The sequence below is a fragment of the Lepidochelys kempii genome, chromosome 15 (genome assembly GCF_965140265.1).
Source record: "Lepidochelys kempii isolate rLepKem1 chromosome 15, rLepKem1.hap2, whole genome shotgun sequence".
NCBI lineage: Eukaryota > Metazoa > Chordata > Testudines > Cheloniidae > Lepidochelys > Lepidochelys kempii.
In genome coordinates this window covers 31,146,882-31,165,103 of record NC_133270.1, presented here as the reverse complement: position 1 = coordinate 31,165,103, position 18,222 = coordinate 31,146,882, and the positions used below count along the sequence as shown (strand labels likewise).

The following is an 18,222-nucleotide window of genomic DNA, read 5'->3' as shown; positions in this document are numbered from 1 at the left end:
AGCACTTGTAAAATCTAAGGCCATCTCTACACTTACAAGTTGCCAGCAGCACGGCTGTACCAATTCCGCTTTGCCGCTGTACGAGCGCTCGTGTAGCTGTGTTATGCTGATGGGAGAGAGCTCTCCGGTCGGCATAATAAAACCAGCTCAACAAGCGGCGGTAGCTGTGTTGGGGAGAGAGCGTCTCCCATCTACGTAGCGCTGTGCAGTGAGCACTTATGCCATCAAAATATGTCACTCGGGGCGGGGGGGGGTATTTTTTCACTCCCCTCAGCGACAAAAGTGTTGACATAAGTGCTGGTGTAGACATGGCCTGACATTTAGAATTTCCATTGAATTGGAAATGTTGTCTTGCTCTGAGTTTGAGACACAAATGAACATCACATTGATAATGATTGTGATAAAGACGACAAAAGCATTGAACAGGAACAGAGGGTATATTAGGCCTGGTCTACACTCACAGCTTATGCTGGCATAGCACTGTCAGTCAGGGGTTTGAACCCTCCCCCCTCAGAAACGGAGCTACGCTGACAACAGAAGCAGCAGTTTGAGGTGTTCCTACGATGGCGGCGCTCCTCCTGTCAGTATATGGTGCATCTACACTGAGGGAATAGGCTCTGCCGTGTAGATGTAGCACCAGTCTTGGTTCCTGATTGGGAGTTTGTAGGTCTCTCACAAAGTCATCTGTAAGAGCCCTGGGTACAAATGATCATAGATTTGCTGTATTAGGTATATAGCTCATCCCTCTGACTAAAATACCTTTCTTCCCCCCCGCAGGATGTTGCAAGTGTCCTTTCATTGCCCAGCAGAGAAGGAATTTGCAAATGCAAAAGTGGAAATCTGTTATCCAAGCATATTGCTTGCTAATAATATTGCCAAAACGTGACTGCTGTACAAGGAATGTATTTGCATTTATTTGCAAAGGTCAAACATTTCACACTTCAAGTACCAGTTGTCTACCTTTTCTAAACACTCTGTGAAAAAGAGAAAAATCTCTGGAAATGAATTTTCTGACTGAACCTTCGAAGTGCATTGGAAAGAGATTTTATATTCAGTTACTTGAGGACTTTTTAAAGTTACATTAAACTTGTCTTGTAATTTTGTTCTCTAATTTGAAACCAGAAATAGGTGTAATAACCGCGTCGAGCCTTTGTTGTACAAGTGACAATCGGAGACCTGCCTCCTATCATTCCTTCACTCGTAACGTACAGAATCTATTGCAGAGTTAATATATGAGGCCGTTCTGTTTCCGGCGTGGCTCAGTCTGCTTTATTTCCCGTGATGCGAGTGGTGTCCGGTGCAGAAGAACGGGTCCTAGGCGTGCGGGACCGAGCCCCCGTACGGCAGCTCGCTCTCCTGGGGTGTCCCCGTCCTGTGGGCAGGGCTGGGGGCGCGCCGAGGGCAGGGGCCTGGAGGGGGCTGCCGGGCTGGCAGGGCCCAGCCGGGTTGCTGGATGCCTGGGGGGGGAGCTGGGCCTGTGGGACCAAGGGGGGCATGCGGGGGGCGGGGGGTGTTGGGGGGGGTGCAGGGCCTGGGGGACCCACCCTGGCGAGCAGCCGGGCGCCCCACCCTGGCGAGCAGCCGGGCGCCCCCCAGGCCTGAAGGTGCGAGACCACGTGCGGGGGCTGGGTGCCCCTGGCTGCCCATGGGGCCTGGCAACCCCCTTGCTGGGGAGTGAGGGGCCTGGATCCCTGGGGGCAGGGGCCAGGGGCGGGGCCTGGGGCCAGGCTGCGCCGCCTCCCGCCGCAGTCAGCCACTACCAGCGAGAGGCGAGGCCATGACGGGCCGCTGTGTGGGCCGCTCTGCCGCCGTGTCTCTATGGTCAGGGGCGTGGCGTGGGCAGGCGCAGTCGCTGCGCGGCCCCGGAAGTAAAGGCCGCGGCTTCCTGTTTCCGGGTCAGCAGCGCGGGTCGCTTTGGAGCGTCGGGGCCGAGTGCCGGCGGCCCGAACCGGACTCGTCCGAGGCCTGTGCCACCGCGAGCGGAGCCCGCCCTCGGGGTAGGCGCGGTCCCTTTCCGCGCCCCTCCCCCTCCCGCTGGTGTTCTGTCCTCGCGCTGCCCCCTGCAAGGGCCCCTTGTCCCCCCGCGGCCCCTGCGCGTAACGGGGCGTCACGAGCGCCCTGCCCCCCCCCCGCTGTCACCGGCTCACGCCTGGCCCGGGCCCCTCCCCCGCTGTCAGCGCCTCACGCCCGGCCCGGCCCCCCCCCCCCCGTCACTGCCTCACGCCCGGCCCTGCCCCCCCCCCCGCTGTCAGCGCCTCACGCCCGGCCCGGCCCCCCCCCCCCCGTCACTGCCTCACGCCCGGCCCTGCCCCCCCCCCCCCGCTGTCACCGCCTCACGCCCGGCCCGGGCCCCTCCCCCGCTGTCAGCGCCTCACGCCGGCCCGGCCCCCCCCCCCCGCTGTCAGCGCCTCACGCCCGGCCCGGCCCCCCCCCCCGTCACTGCCTCACGCCGGCCCGGCCCCCCCCCCCCCGCTGTCAGCGCCTCACGCCGGCCCGGCCCCCCCCCCCCCCGTCACCGCCTCACGCCCGGCCGCCGGCCCCCCCCCCCCCGCTGTCAGCGCCTCACGCCCGGCCCGGCCCCCCCCCCCCGTCACTGCCTCACGCCCGGCCCGGCCCCCTCCCCCCGTCACTGCCTCACGCCGGCCCTGCCCCCCCCCCCGCTGTCAGCGCCTCACGCCCGGCCCTGCCCCCCCCCCCGCTGTCAGCGCCTCACGCCCGGCCCCCCCCCCCCCCGCTGTCAGCGCCTCACGCCGGCCCGGCCCCCTCCCCCCGTCACCGCCTCACGCCGGCCCTGCCCCCCCCCCGCTGTCACCGCCTCACGCCCGGCCCGGCCCCCCCCCGCTGTCACCGCCTCACGCCCGGCCCGGCCCCCTCCCCCCGTCACTGCCTCACGCCGGCCCTGCCCCCCCCCCCGCTGTCACCGCCTCACGCCGGCCCCCCCCCCCCCCCCGCTGTCAGCGCCTCACGCCGGCCCTGCCCCCCCCCCCCCGCTGTCAGCGCCTCACGCCGGCCCTGCCCCCCCCCCCCCGCTGTCAGCGCCTCACGCCCAGCCCGGCCCCCTCCCCCCATCACTGCCTCACGCCGGCCCTGCCCCCCCCCCCGCTGTCACCGCCTCACGCCCGGCCCGGCCCCCCTCACTCCCGGGTTACGCCGGCCCTGCTCCCCCCTCCCCCGCTGTCAGCGCCTCACGCCCAGCCCGGGCCTGCCCCGCAGGCCCTGCCTTCCCCCGTTACCGCCTCACGCCGGCCCTGCCCCCTCCCCCCCCCCCGCTGTCACTGCCTCACGCCCGTTTAACGCCGGCTGTGCTCTGCCCCCCTAGAGTGTCCGTCTCACGCCGGCTGTGGCCCCCCCGCCCCCGGTCACCGCTTCACGCCGGCCGTGCCCACCCCGGTTGTTGCCACCTCCCTCTGGACCCCCACCCTGTGAGCAGCTGCTCGCTCTGACTCTCCGGGCCTGTTGCTCTCTCTCCTAGGCCATCATGTCGATGTCCCATCTCTACGGCAAAGATGACGATGGTGATGTGGAGATGGAGAAATTTGAAATCACGGACTGGGACCTGCAGAACGAGTTCAACCCCAACCGGCAGCGCCACTGGCAGACCAAGGAGGAGGCCACCTATGGCGTGTGGGCTGAGCATGACTCCGACGACGAGAGGCCCAGCTTTGGAGGCAAACAGTACGGGCAGTTCCCAGTGCCCTGCAAACTCTGGCAGTACTGTGAACAGACAGAGTCTTCTCTTTGTTGTTAGCGTAGCTGATAAGCTACAATAACCGTCCAGATGAGATACTGATTCCTTTGTGTAGTGCCAATAGATTTCTCACTTTTAATTTGGGTCTTTTCTCTGTCAGTCTGCAAAGAACTACTAGAGGAACTCCTTTATGAGTCCTATAGGGTATTTGATTTTGTAAGTTTTTCTATGAATGTAACTCAGTCACTTGATGCATAGAGCCTGATTCAGAAGGCAAAACTCTCTAGGAAACTGTGCTACTGTGGCCAGTTTGAGATTGTAATGGCTTTGGAGGGTATCTGTGTGAAGAGGGGAGAGGTTAGTATTTAGTTCAGTGTGTTATCAAATGGACTGAATTCTTCATATATAGTTTGGTTCCAAGATTTGTTTCCTTATTGCCCAGTTAGTAAGAGGTTTGTGAGGGAGATCACCAGTGTGCTAGGTTACAACTCAATAGAGAGAGCCTTGCACACGCAAAACCAACATTTTCCATAACTGAAATATCAGAAGTTTGAATTTAACAGCATTTAATGCTATTTCTTAACACTGAGTTTATTTTAAAATCAGGAAAAACTGCATCAAGGTGTTTCTGAGTGTGTGCACTTCAAGTTCTGATTCAATGGAACAGTATTACTGTTCATGACTGTGAAATCCCTTTTTTGTGCAGCTCTCGGGACTACTCGGCCCCGGTTAATTTCATCAGTGCGGGCCTAAGGAAAGCTGCAGCTGAGGAAGTGATAGAAGAAGATTCAGATGAGGATGAAAAGCCCGTTAAGCAGGAAGAATTCCCTAAAGAGTTTGTACCAAAGAAGTTAAAAACAGTGAGTTATTCATAAGAGTACCAGACCTCTTTAAGTTATTTACAGAGTGCCAGCCACGGTGTGGTCTAGGTACTGGCTCAGTAATACAGCAGCTGAGAAGGGAGAACAGTGGCTGAGTAAGATCACAGAGCCACTTGTGATACTGGTTTGCAGTGGAAGGAGAAGTTTCCCTTAGGTTTTACTTGTGTAGTTTGATGGATTGCATATGTTCTTGGGAGCTTCACTCCTCCCCAGGCCTCTTAAGCCCCTTCCCTTCATTGATACTCATTTTGAGATGAATGAGGTTGAAGTACATGAATGTCCAGATTTTGCTTCCACCCATCAATTAAATATTTTTGCAATTCTTTCTTTTCACAGTACTAAATGTGACTAGCATAAGCAAATTATCAATTAAATGGATTAAAAATAAAAATCCATTTTTCAACTGTTCAGATGCAAAATATCAGGAACCAATTTATTTCCACCCATGATAGAGCCTTATAGATCAGCCCATAATGGGAACAGGGCTACAAACCCTCAACTCTAGCAGTGAGCTTAGGGGCTTTCTCTCACAGATACTTAGAAGAGCAGCACAGAGTGCAGGCTGGTGAGGTTTCATCTTGAGACAGATGGCCAGGAGCTTGGTGATTATATCACTTATCTGGTATTGGTTTCTTTTCTTTTTTTTTAACAGGGTGGCAATTTCAAACCCAGCCAGAAAGGATTTATAGGAGGGACCAAATCTTTCATGGACTTTGGCAGCTGGGAGAGACACACCAAGGGAATAGGGCAGAAGCTTCTTCAGAAAATGGGTTATGTCCCTGGCAGAGGGCTTGGAAAGAACGCTCAAGGTACTGTGTGTGTTCCCCAAGAGTATGGGTCTGAGATGAGGATTCTGTAAGGAAATTGCAAACTTGGGTCTTGTTTGCCCACCTCTCCTTCAGACAAGTTGGATCTTCAAGATCAAATCCAGTTGTATTAGTTTTAAATAATTGCAGCAGTAATTAGATAAAATTGACGTATGGTGGGAAACTGCACAATCTCTGATTATTTAGCATGAGAAGGAGACAATAGGAGGGAGATTAAATTAAAAGGCAGTCAACTTGGAACCAATCAAAGGAAATGCTATTTTGTGCAGTGTTTAGAATTCGTTAGCATCGGTGGTCAGAGGAACATGCTACAGCAGGTTTTTAAAAGTGCCTGAAAATGTTAGGGCCACTAATAACAATGTGTAACTGTGCAAAATACTGGCACTACGGAAGACAGAATGCCAGGCTGGATGATCTGTGCCAGTTCGATAACTCTCTTTCCTATGGTAACCTAGTTACAGCTTTTCATGTTCCAATGGTTAGATTCCCCTTCCTAGCTGACATTCACTGACTCTTCTGTAACTCCCCAGGTATCATCAATCCGATTGAGGCCAAGCAGAGGAAAGGCAAAGGAGCCTTGGGAGCATATGGCTCCGAACGAACCAGTCAGTCCTTGCAGGACTTCCCTGTTGTTGACTCCGAGGAAGAAGCTGAAGAGGTATGACTCTTAGTCTGTCTGTTCCACAGGGGTAAGGGCTTACTGTGTGTTGCAGACCCCTATCGCAATGTTATGTGAAATCAGGCTGTAGTACCAGGGCATTCTCCCATGTTGGGGAAGCCATTCAGCTCAGTTGCGTGCAGGAAGCTGAAGTTACATATTCCATCCCTCTTGTCGTGTTTTTTTTCTCCCTATCCCTTGAAAGAGAGACCTACGCTAATGGCTTTGCCCTTGCTGCTGGAATCTCACTTGCTAATGCGCCAGGACTGTAAAGTCTGTTTGTTTGGCTGGGCTAATGGGAACATTTGAAGGTGTTTTTTCCCTCTGTCCTGGGAATAAGATCCAGAAATGTACTGGTTAGGACCATCTGTAATATGTTTGACTCAACCACAGAATTTCAACCAGTAACCTGCCATTCAGCTTTAATCTTTGCCCATTGTTTTTCTGTACTGCATTCTTTAAGGGACCTGAGCTGAAATATTCTTGTGTAAAGAATCCTGTGACAGACTTGCATGGCTGGCCAGCAACCTGCACCTCTGGTCTGACTTTGGCGTTTTATTTAGGAATTTCAGAAAGAGCTCAGTCAGTGGAGGAAGGATCCTAATGGAGGCAAGAAAAAACCCAAATATGCCTACAAGACAGTAGAAGAATTGAAGGCCAAGGGCAGGATTGGCAAGCAGCTCACAGCTCCTCAAAAAGAACTATCTCAAGTTAAGGTAAGACCAGTATCCAAAGCAATGATATGTTTAAGTCTCTGGGAAACCAGCATCTGCCTAAAGTGCATCATCCTCATTATCATCCACACAAGGCAGAACAAAGATACTCAGCAGAAAATCTACAGACCAGGTGGCAATGTCTTGCTGTCCCTCTTAGCACAAGTGCTGTTTCTGCTGGTACTTAAGAATCATTGGCAAACATAACAGAGGTGAGTCAGAAGCTTTGGTTATGGACAGGCTAATGAGAACCAAAGTCTCAGCCCTCTGAGGTATAGTGACTGGACTGGTCCTTGGTGTAGCCAGTGAACTTCTGCTTGTCTGAAATCACAGTTCTTGAGGTAATAAAGTTGCTTAAGACTTTCCTCCAGAGGCAGAGGGTTGAGAATTTGGTTCTCATTAGCCTGTATTTACAGTCTTGTGAAATGGTAGAGGGGAAAACATCATCCTTTCTCTCCAGATACAGGAAGATAGAAAAGGCTTTTTCTCTGCTCTTATTTCTGCCTCCCAGCTCCTAATTTCCTGCAACTCCAAATTCTTAGTGAAGCTATAACTGCATGGAGTTCAGTTGCTTTTGAGAGGGACCCAAACTGCTGCATCCCCAGTTTTAGTTTTCTCGCTCAAATAACTTGGTTATGTTAATAAGAACCGGAAGCTGCTGAATTATCAGGATAGCTTCCATTCTCAATCCTGGGTAATGGGTTTCCTTCTAATATTAATATGAACTATGGCTGTTTAGACCTATTTGTTTTTGTTTCTTGGAAGGTTATAGACATGACTGGCCGGGAACAAAGGGTTTATTACAGTTATAGTCAAATCAGCCATAAGCACAACATCCCAGATGACAATCCTCAGCAGCCGCTGGGCAAAGACTCCAAGCCCCAAGCATTTGCCTTGCCAGAACTGGAGCACAACCTGCAACTTCTCATCGACATCACAGAGCAGGAGATCATCCAGAACGACCGGCAGCTGCAGTACGAGAGGGACATGGTTGTCAACCTGACCCATGAGATACAGAAGATGTCTGAAGTCCTCTCGCATGAGGAGACAGCAATTAGCAACCTCAGTAAGGTCCTGGAATTGGTGGAGGAATGCGAGCGGCGAATGCAGCCCAACTGTGACAATCCACTTACCTTGGATGAATGTGCAAAGATTTTTGAGACCCTCCAAGATAAGTATTATGAGGAATACAGAATGTCCGATCGAGTGGACCTGGCAGTAGCTATCGTCTTTCCTCTCATGAAAGATTACTTCAAGAACTGGGATCCCCTCAAGGTGAGTGCTGGGTTTGGCTTCAGTATTTTATCAGTTAGGACTGAAAAGATTTTTGTAGTTTGCTTTGATTGAAAAGTTGACTAAATGACCATAGGAAATCTTTGTTCATGGTAAACGTATGCATACAAAATGTGGGGGTACTCTTAACCTGCTAATAAAAGGAAGGCTGCTGACCGTACTCGCTAAAGCTGAAGGCCAAGATTTTCTAAAGTGACTGGAGCTTGTGGGAGTCCCAGTGTTTGGGTGCCTACCTGGTGGTGCTCAGAAGAAACAGTAAATGGCAAGACAAGTCTTTCTTTTCACGGCATGGGAAGTCTGCCTAACTTGGCAATTAAAGGGTGTGCTGTTCAGAAGGTCATGCCATTTAGCACGTGATAGATAAAATGTATAGTATCGTATCTGTAGTATGTAGCTTTAGCTTTTAAAAATCTTATTTCTCCTTGCCTTGGTGTCTTTCGTTTATATTAAATCCACTGCAGGGTTATACCCTGGTGGGAGACTGTCTGCCACATCTGCCAGCTTGCTGTTTGTCTGGCAGAGGGGAGGCAGGGAAAAAGTCTCTCTCCCTCAGCACATTACCGCCCCATTGCTTTACATGCTCATGGGCAATCCATGAAAGAAGTAAATGCTGCCCTGGCTCATTTTTCTTTTCAGGATTGTATGTATGGCACAGAAATTATAGCCAAGTGGAAAAGGCTTTTAGAAAATGATCAGTTGTTATCACACAGTGGACAGGACCTAGCAACGGATGCTTTTCACAGGTAACCAATAAACCAATGGTACTTGTATGCAACACCCTCAAATGATAGTCTCTTGGGGATGGAGAAGAGTGGGTGGAAATGCACTTTCCAGATGATGCCCTTTAATGAGCTGAAGTGTCTGTTAAAATCCAGCTGTGAAATGTAAACAAAGTAGCCTTTTTAATTCCTTGAAGTCCTCTATAAAAGACAAACCAGGCTGTAGCTTAATCTTGACTTTGATTTTTCCAGGCTCATGTGGGAAATGTGGATGCCGTATGTAAGAAATATAATAACACAGTGGCAGCCGAGAAACTGTGGCCCAATGGTAGATTTCTTGGACAGCTGGGTGCATGTTATTCCTGTTTGGATATTGGATAATATTCTGGATCAGCTCATCTTCCCCAAGCTACAGAAGGAGGTAAGATGAGAGATCAGTTTACACTGAAGCCACGCTCTGAACCAATGTTCAAACCACAGTGAATTGCGAATATTTGATAACCTTTTCATTTTGGAGCCTCAGGACAGCATTAACAACAGTGGGATGCTTTCACTCTAATTTTGTGTGCATTTGGCAGAGAGAGGCTCAGCTGCTTAGGAGTCACTGGATAGATTTATTTCTATTGCAGTAACTTTTTATTTGTTTCAAGGTTGAAAACTGGAACCCTCTGACAGACACTGTCCCAATCCACTCTTGGATTCACCCCTGGCTTCCACTGATGCAGTCTCGATTAGAGCCATTATATTCTCCAATCCGAAACAAGTTGGCAAATGCACTGCAGAAATGGCACCCCAGTGACTCCTCAGCCAAACTGATCCTTCAGCCCTGGAAAGAAGTGTTTACACCAGGATCTTGGGAGGCTTTCATGGTCAAAAACATTGTGCCTAAACTAGGTGAGGCAAGCCAAAGAACAGAGTCTCACAGCCCCCCTGATGCCATCCAAACTGGTTTAAAGTCTCTCTAGCCTAAAGTAAAACTCAGTGTACTGTTTTAAGTTGTATGCTTCTAGCAGAGAGTAGCACCCAGTAGAGATTTTGCATACTTGACTTTTTGGATCCAAGGATGGCTTCTGTAGCTATTCAGATTAACCAGACAATTTAAAGAGTTTGAAACCTGTTAAGCAGCATCTTAAAGGCCTCTTTGACCACTTAAACTGCTAGCTGAATAGGTTGACTTACTTCCTGCAGTTTACAGCAGCCAATCTGCCAGCAGAGCAGTTCCAGTTCTGACTTCTCTCTTCTCTCCCCAGGGATGTGTCTCAATGAGCTCGTCATTAACCCTCACCAGCAGCATATGGATGCATTTTACTGGGTGATCGACTGGGAGGGGATGGTCTCTGTGTCCAGCCTTGTTGGACTTCTGGAGAAACACTTCTTCCCCAAATGGCTGCAGGTGTGTAGTTAAGAGACTAACCAGTGAACTGTTTGCTTTAAAGAACAAGCCAATGATAAGGTGGTGGTGAATGACTGTGAGGGACTTGGCTCTCTGGCTGTTGCCCAGTGAAATATTTTATTTGTTAAACTCAGAATTCCAACTCCTGCCCAGTGTATATTGCATGGCAGAAATGGCTTGAACGTTAAATGCAGACATTTCTTAGTGATGGCTCCGTGTACATCAGATGGAGACTGTGCTTCCTTAGCAGACACAGATTTACAGTCCCTTCTTGTTAGTATAAGCAAATTGAGAACCAAACTAGTTGATACCAGGGAGGCTTTGATCCATGTTTGTGCCACCCAGTTGAGGTGTGGTTTTTGATTTCTTTGCAGGTACTCTGCTCCTGGCTAAGTAATAGCCCCAATTACGAAGAGATCACCAAGTGGTACCTTGGTTGGAAGTCTATGTTCTCAGACCAGGTGTTAGCACATCCATCGATCAAGGACAAATTTAATGAAGCTCTTGATATCATGAACCGGGCTGTCTCTTCCAATGTTGGTAAGTAACTTGTTGCGAAGTCTTCACCGTTTCTATCCTATGTAGTGCTTCCCAATACAGCAGTACTTGAGTCTTGTGTGTGTGTGTGTCTATTCAGTCAGAACCCCTGCTAACTGGAATTTCCATAGATCCTGCCACCACTCATGCAAAAATGCTTTTGCTTGCTGTTTCAGAAGTGTGGCGCTAGACTGCAGTTCTGATATCTGCAGTACAGCTTGTTAGCAGCTGACAGGATTGTGGGGAGAGAACCAAACATATAAAAGGCGCAAAACTTGAGAGAGGAATAAACTGTCCCCTAAACCTACTTTCCTGTTGTGTGTGTGTCCTGCCCCAGCAGTGAATCGACTTCTTACCCTGCTTCTTTTAAAGTTTTATTGTACAGTGCTGTGGGCCCATGGCACAGTACAGAAGGTAGTCCACAGAGTCATTTTGATGGCTGCGTTCTATTCCTTTAGTAAAATGATGAACCATATACACAGCCACAGGTGTACATTGCACCAGCCTGGGAATTCAACTACTCTGAAACTCCTAGCATAGTACTCAGAACTGCCACCAAGTGACATAAAGCCTCTCCCTTTGGGTGTGGAGTTGCTGATTGATGTTGAGCTCTTTAAGGCTACTGAACTGCCTGGCTTCTCAGCAGTCACTCTAACCTGCTACTAGACAGCTGGTCTGATTGCAGGGCTTGGGTTTGGACATAGCATGGCATGTTTGCCCAGATTCCCTCCGTTTCTAATGGCATTGCAGTGGAGCAGCTTCCTCCAAGTCTCCGTGTCCAACCTGTTCTATACACTCTAGTGAGGTTCAGTGACAAAGGATTGTTTTAAATCCTGCCATTTGTCATAGTTCAATAGAATTGAATCAGAGAATGTTTCACCTGAATATCCTGCTATCTCTTTAGCATCAAATACTGTAACAAATGTACAATAGCATTTAAGACTGCCCCACTGGAGTGGGTGTATGCTGCATCCCTAAAATTCAGCATTTAGGTTCATCATTGTATCATGTTCAAAAATGGATTGGAACCTTGCCTTCACCTATTTCACTCTTTCCCAAACAGGTGGCTACATGCAACCAGGTGCTCGCGAAAACATTGCCTATCTCACTCACACAGAGCGGAGGAAAGACTTCCAGTATGAAGCTATGCAGGAGCGGCGAGAGGCTGAGAACATGGCCCAACGGGGCATAGGCATGGCTGCTAGCTCTGTGCCAATGAATTTTAAGGACCTCATTCAAACAAAAGCAGAAGAACACAATATCGTCTTCATGCCTGTGATCGGGAAGCGGCATGAAGGAAAACAATTGTACACATTTGGACGAATTGTGATTTACATTGACAGGGGCGTTGTGTTTGTACAAGGAGAAAAGACATGGGTGCCAACCTCTCTTCAGAGTCTCATTGATATGGCTAAATAAGGATCCTGCTCTGTGCCAGGAACATTGTACATAGTAAGTATTGTCAAGATTCCCCATGCTAACAGATGTTTAGTGTGACTCTTACAATAAAGAGGTGACTTGACTTTGTAGATCTGATGGACTTTCAGCTCTTCTGTAGGATTTTTTTTTAACAGTCCTGTTCCGTCACAGCACATGTTGGTTAAGTTAGCGTTTAAAAGGTGCTGTTGAGTGAAAGATACAAGCAGTTGTCACCCTTTTAAACTAGACTAGCAATCTCATCAACTATGCAAAAAATGTATTAAGAGTTTCCCACAAGGTAACAACTGCACTGATAAAACCCTCAAGAAAAATGTTTCTGCAATTTGCTTGGCTGATGAGATCATGCTTCCTGAATTCCAATTCAATGTGTGGGTAACCCAGCCTTTCTTTCTGGTTTTAGCTTCACCCTTGCACTGGGAATTAGACACGTCTGGAATCCTACAGGGAAAGACTTATGATTGGTAATGTCAAACACAGGCCTCAGAGTGGGTGGGTGATGATGCTTCAGGACATCTGCCTGGAAGAACTTGCTCAGTATCTCTATACTTGTATGTATCTCTATACATATTAGTGATGAGTTGTTTAAGGCCTGACTAGAGGTACTCAAGATCTGGATCATCATGCAAGAATGCAGTCAATAGCTGACTTTCCATGGCAGTGAAAGCCCCCCTGTAGTCCAGGGCTTCTTGATGCAGTATTTTTAACAGTGGTTGAGAACCCCTTAACCTATCAAATCCTTGAGAGAGCGAGCATCTCATTCTCTCTGTTCCGTAGTGGGTCAGACACAACTGAGAATAACTTGCTGATACAAAATACAGATCTAAACTTCTACCTCACTGAAGGCCAGGCTTGTTCTGGGGAGGTTACAGAAAGCAGGCCCAGTCTTCTAGGAACTGGTCAGTTGAACACAGACTGTCACTTTTTAAAGCACAAGACACAGGTGTTCAGCAAAATGAAAAAAAACTAGTATGACTTTATTTAGTGAATAATTAAGAGTGTAAGCTAAGGTACAGTTTTCACCTTTTAAAAAAAACCTGTCACATTAAGCTCTGTTTGCAGAGACTGCTGCTGCCTTCAAGATTTCTGGCTAAATATGTTAGCCAGCCCACACTTTATATTGATAGTTGTGGTAAGTGAGCTTAACATCTCCTTACTATAAGTGAATGCAGCCCTGTAAAAACAGGCACAAACTCCAGGATGTAATTAAAGGATCCATTTCAGTCTGGTCCTAGCATGAAACAACTTCATTTGTCCTATTTCCTGATAATCTCCAGGTCATCGCATTCATGGTACATTGGCTCTTCCTGAAACTGCCAGGCTTCTGTTGGGAGCTCCTTGAGTTTTTGTAAAGGAAACCAGTGGATGGAGGTGTCGTTAAATATATCCATATACTGAGGATGAATTGGAAATGCAGCTTCCTCTGTCCCTTTTAAAACCTAGACATAGTTGAACAGCATAATTATGCAAGATACAATAGAACATAATCAATCTTGGTAAAATATGTGGAAACTAGAACAGTTGAAACTGTGGGAAGCCAAGCTAAGACCTTGCATTCAATGTGTCATCCAGCACTTAAACAGCTGAGCTAGGCTCCTGCCAGACCCCTTTAGCTCTAGCACAGTGGTTTTTTATCTTTTTTCCATTTACAGACCCCTAGACATTTTTGATGTGAGGTGTGAACCCCTTTGGAAACCTTAGACAGTCTGTGGACCACCACAGGTTGAAAACCACTGTTCTGGCATGCGAGAACCAACAAAAGGGACTATTACAAAAATCACATTTGCTTATGTAATTGTTCTCATTAATTTATCATCAATAGCTAGAGACTGAGGTGACTATCCACTACAATACATTCATGTTTCTTAAAATAGTAATCTGTACCTTTGCTATGTACAAATAATCTCGCTCTAATATTCTTGCCACCAACCTAGAAACAAAGACAAACATTAGTACTGGAACCAATTGACTTTACTGTTGATGTGTGTTTTGGAAGCATGTTGTATTAAGAGACAAAATGAAGTTCGTTAACACACAAGGCTGAAGTTGTACAGAACATACAAAATGTCTATTCCAAGGAAAGCACAGACGCAGCCCTTAGCATCAGGCTTAGATTTAGAAAGATGGAGTCTACCTCACTACTTATTTCTATGCACATGTAAAAACTAGAAAAAGCAACTGGGCTTGTACAAGGGGCAATTTCAACCACATTTAAATATTGGTTTTTAATGAACACAAGTTATTCTGAGGTCTGCTCAGGCATTACAGGAGTATGGAGAGAGAAAAAGGACAGCGTCACAGAGAAAGTCAGCAATACAGCAGAGGTTGGGTGTTCAGAAGTGACATGTCACAAGTTTACAAGAGCATGGTCTTGCTCTCCAGCAGGTGATCTTAGCCCATAACCTTTCCACTGTGAGGAGTAACAAAGGAGTGGTCTAGACATCTAGCAACTCCAATTGGGAAGGTTGAGGTAATGTAATAGTAGGATAAACAATTTCTTTATCTGCCTTTGAGATGCTGCTTGGATCTTGCAAAACTGTCTGTTCCGAGGTACAGTGTAGACACTCTGACTTCAATGGAGGAGCCTGTTCATGCACACACTGAAGCCTAGTTCTGTTCCAGTTGAATCAATGGCCATATCCCCTGAGCCAGAGGAGCAAGGTTTAGCTCTCTGTGGCTAAAACTGGTTTATAACAACACTTCTGGTTCTGGTTTCAATCACAGATACATATTAATCTTTCCCAGCTGTGCCTGTCCACAAGCAGAAAAGTGAAATGTATAAACATTCAGATCTTCACCTAGCCCAGACTCAAGAACAGGAAGCTAGAAGCCTCCCAAATTGTCACTGCTCTACAGAAAAGAGCCTCTCACCTCAGCATTGCTGTAATCCGCAAAGCAATGTGCATGGAAATTTAATTGACACAATCTCATCTAAAAGGCCACAGACTTGGCAGCAAGTCAAAGCTTTGTTGATAGAGTGAACCTTAAAACTTTAAAGTGCAGAAGACATTTGTGCTGATGATTTTAAGTTCTGCATGAAAAGACAGCTCCTCCAGCATTCGTGAAGGTATCACAGAAGCAGGTAAGCATAAAAGATTACTGCTGTAGTGAGAGTTAGTGAATGAAATTCTGCCTTAGATGTGAGGACATTAATCATTTTTGGGTACCTACCTTTCCTCAATCCCTTTAAAACTGTTCCCAATAATGATCATTTTGGATAGCGCATCTACAGACCAGTTACTCCAGAGCAGATTGTTATACAAAGCTTTTCCACAGTGGATCATATAAAAGATGGTGAATTCATGAATGTGGTGTTTTCCCTCCTGCAGATAAACAGCATTCCTTAAGATTACTCACAATCAGCTTCCCTGGTTCTGTAAGCCCTAGGGCCCATGCCGTGGCACTCCAAAGGCCATTTAAAAGTGCCCAGCATTGTTTAAGCCCAGCACATTTCTTGGCTGGCTTAACGTTCCAACCCATCTCCCAGGGCAAAGTTGGTGCCATGGGAAACATGCCCGTTTCACAGAAGTGCTACAGCAGACTGCTGCATAACTAAAACGTGACACTTACTCCCTCTATCAGAGCCATAAAAGGGCTACACGAGAAACTCTGCGTTGACCAGACGAGAATTAAGTGAAAGGCAAAAACCCTGCAATACGTCCACATCAAAGGCACATGTAGGTTTGACTGTTTTGATTTCTCTGGAGTGCTCCTTTTTCTGTTCATGGGGTAAACATGTTACTTACATTTTAAAGATCCCAGCCTTAATCCACCTTACCTCATTCTCCAGGACAACTGTTACACCAAGCTCATTGAGAACTTCAATTTCCAATTCGGAAAATAAAGGATCAAAAATGTAGCACTGACTTTGGGGAACCTGCAAGAAAGAAAAAGTGTTAGAAGTTACAGGGACAAGTACCCAGCTATTTAAACATACGGTATAGTTCTTACCTGTAACTTCTCCAGTAACAGAAGCAAGAATGCTAACTGGTATCGAGAAATGACACAAGAGGAAAAGTTTCCAATGCCATAACATACACACCGCAAGTGGCCCCTTTTGCAAGCTGGCTCTCCTGAATGCGAACTGGCTTCCATAACTGACTGATGGGATGGTTCAAGTTGTAGGTTTTCAAATGAACACAGGACTTCTGACAGAGAGCCTGGTGTTTTTTCCCCTTGCTCTACGCATTTGCTGAGGGATTCTTGGATGGCTCCTAGAGAAAGTGAAGGTCAGGCAGGCATCAGAAATGCAGATGTCGGAGATGTGCTTATATGGTCTTCCTGTTCTACTGTACATCTTTCCTGTTCTACTGTACATCTTTCTGTACATCTTTCCTGTTCTAGTGTACATCTTTCAATCTCACATTTGCCGCAGAGGCAGCATACTCTGTTCCTGAAGGAAGCCCCACTCGCTGCTCTGCTGGGACCAGCCCAGTTCTCCCTGGTAGAAAGGATACTGGTGTGATTCGCTGTTCGGGAAGTAGGGCACAAAATAGATGGATGGGCAGCAAGTGGGGAAAACCCCTATAATTTCCCAACCCAAAACAGTTTGAATCAGTGGGTATGTTAGCACAGCTCTGAACATCCCTGTAAGAGCAGATGCAGAATAGAGCCACAAGCAATAACTTTAGAACAGAATATTTTGCAAATGGTGTTTAATCCCATTGGGGGGGCATTTATCATGCTTTTAGTCCCTTTGCTCATCTCCAGCTCTTTAAAATCATGTCTATGGTGAACCTTACGCTTGGGATAAAGGCGGTATCGCTTTGGCTTCTCAGTTGCGTCCATGTTTTATTATTACGGGGCAGCCAAAAGCACGGTAGGCACTTCACGCCAATGAGGCAAGTTACAGACCCTGGCCCGCAGAGCTTGTGGGCTAAATTCAGAAGTGACCCCACAGATGACAGAGTCAGACAGGAAGGGCAGGGGCAAGGCAAAGCAGCAGTAAGTAGGGCCCGGGCTCAGTCACTCCGACTGGTCCTGCTTCCGCCCCGTGTCACCACCAGGCCAATCGCACCCGAGCCATCTCCCATGCTCCGGGGGCCACCCCATCAGAGCAGCCAGCGGCGGGCTTGGGGCGGGAGGGAGCCCTGGCCTGCTCTCCCCGTTCAGCCAGCAGTTCCCGCGGCAGCGTGTTCTCGCCAGCCAGCGAACCCCGCACCAGGCAGTGCGAGAGCCGGGCCAGCCAGCGGCTTCTACTTACTCTGACTGCGGGCCCAGAACGGGGAGCTCAGCAGCTCTTCGCTGGGGACGGGAAACGCAGCGGTCACCTCGCGGCGGGGGCAGGGGGCGGCCATGCGGGGCAGGGGGGCCAGGCCTGGGCCGCGGGGTGAAGGGAGATTCAGGCTGAGCTGGCGGGGACCCCCCTGTGTGCCTGGGGGGCCGCTGTGCAGGGAGTGTGCGGAGGAGGGGGGTCCCCGCCGGGGGAGTCTGGGGTGGGGTCTGTCCCGGGGCAGAGGAAGGGCTGCATGGCCCAGGGGCGGGGCCGGAGCCCGGGATATTGTGGGGGGGTCGGCCCAGGGGCGGGGCCGGAGCCCGGGATGCGGGGGTGGTCGGCCCGGGGGCGGGGCAGCAGCCCGGGATATTGGGGGGGGGTCGGCCCGGGGTCGGGGCCGGAGCCCGGGATGCGGGGGGGGGGGGTCGGCCCGGAGCCCGGGATGGGGGGGCGGAGGGGGTTCGGCCCGGGGGCGGGGCAGCAGCCCGGGATGGGGGGGTCGGCTCGGGGGCGGGGCAGCAGCCCGGGATGGGGGGGTCGGCTCGGGGGCGGGGCCGAAGCCCGGGATGCGGAGGGGGGGGATTGGCCCAGGATGGGGGGGCAGCAGCCCGGGATGGGGGGTCGGCCCTGGGGCGGGGCCGGAGCCCGGGATATTGGGGGGGGGGGTCGGCCCGGGGGCGGGGCCGGAGCCCGGGATGGGGGGCGGGGGGGGGTCGGCCCGGGGGCGGGGCCGGAGCCCGGGATGGGGGGCGGGGGGGATTGGCCCAGGATGGGGGGGCAGCAGCCCGGGATGGGGGGTCGGCCCGGGGGCGGGGCCGTAGCCCGGGATATTGGGGGGGGGTCGGCCCGGGGGCGGGGCCG

General features: G+C 49.8%; 2 protein-coding genes across 7 annotated transcripts in view; one reads left to right on the top strand and one right to left on the bottom strand.

Annotated features, from left to right (window-relative positions):
- The first annotated feature begins 1,879 nt into the window (after positions 1-1,879).
- TFIP11 (tuftelin interacting protein 11) lies at positions 1,880-12,231 on the top strand. The gene is made up of 13 exons (XM_073312642.1): positions 1,880-1,997; positions 3,473-3,675; positions 4,395-4,548; positions 5,222-5,378; positions 5,927-6,054; positions 6,618-6,770; positions 7,533-8,042; positions 8,697-8,803; positions 9,032-9,200; positions 9,430-9,673; positions 10,030-10,172; positions 10,547-10,712; positions 11,773-12,231. The coding sequence occupies exons 2-13, from the start codon at positions 3,479-3,481 to the stop codon at positions 12,126-12,128; spliced, it is 2,484 nt and encodes an 827-aa protein (XP_073168743.1). The 5' UTR covers positions 1,880-1,997; positions 3,473-3,478; the 3' UTR covers positions 12,129-12,231.
- Positions 12,232-13,102: 871 nt separating this feature from the next.
- The window catches only part of LOC140898606 (aspartate beta-hydroxylase domain-containing protein 2), a 48,017-nt gene continuing 42,897 nt past the window's right edge, over positions 13,103-18,222 (bottom strand). The window contains exons 2-7 of one of the 6 annotated variants that reach the window (XM_073312655.1): positions 17,350-17,390; positions 16,098-16,360; positions 15,925-16,023; positions 15,318-15,469; positions 14,031-14,076; positions 13,103-13,585 (exon numbers count right to left, since the gene is read on the bottom strand). In XM_073312655.1, coding sequence (XP_073168756.1) covers positions 13,403-13,585; positions 14,031-14,076; positions 15,318-15,469; positions 15,925-16,023; positions 16,098-16,360; positions 17,350-17,390 — 784 coding nt within the window. In that variant the 3' untranslated portion in view covers positions 13,103-13,402. Of the gene's footprint in view, positions 13,586-14,028; positions 14,898-15,317; positions 15,470-15,924; positions 16,024-16,097; positions 16,361-17,349; positions 17,391-18,222 lie in introns of those variants that run through there. The other 5 variants (XM_073312647.1, XM_073312650.1, XR_012155038.1 and 2 more) reach the window with 5 other exon arrangements.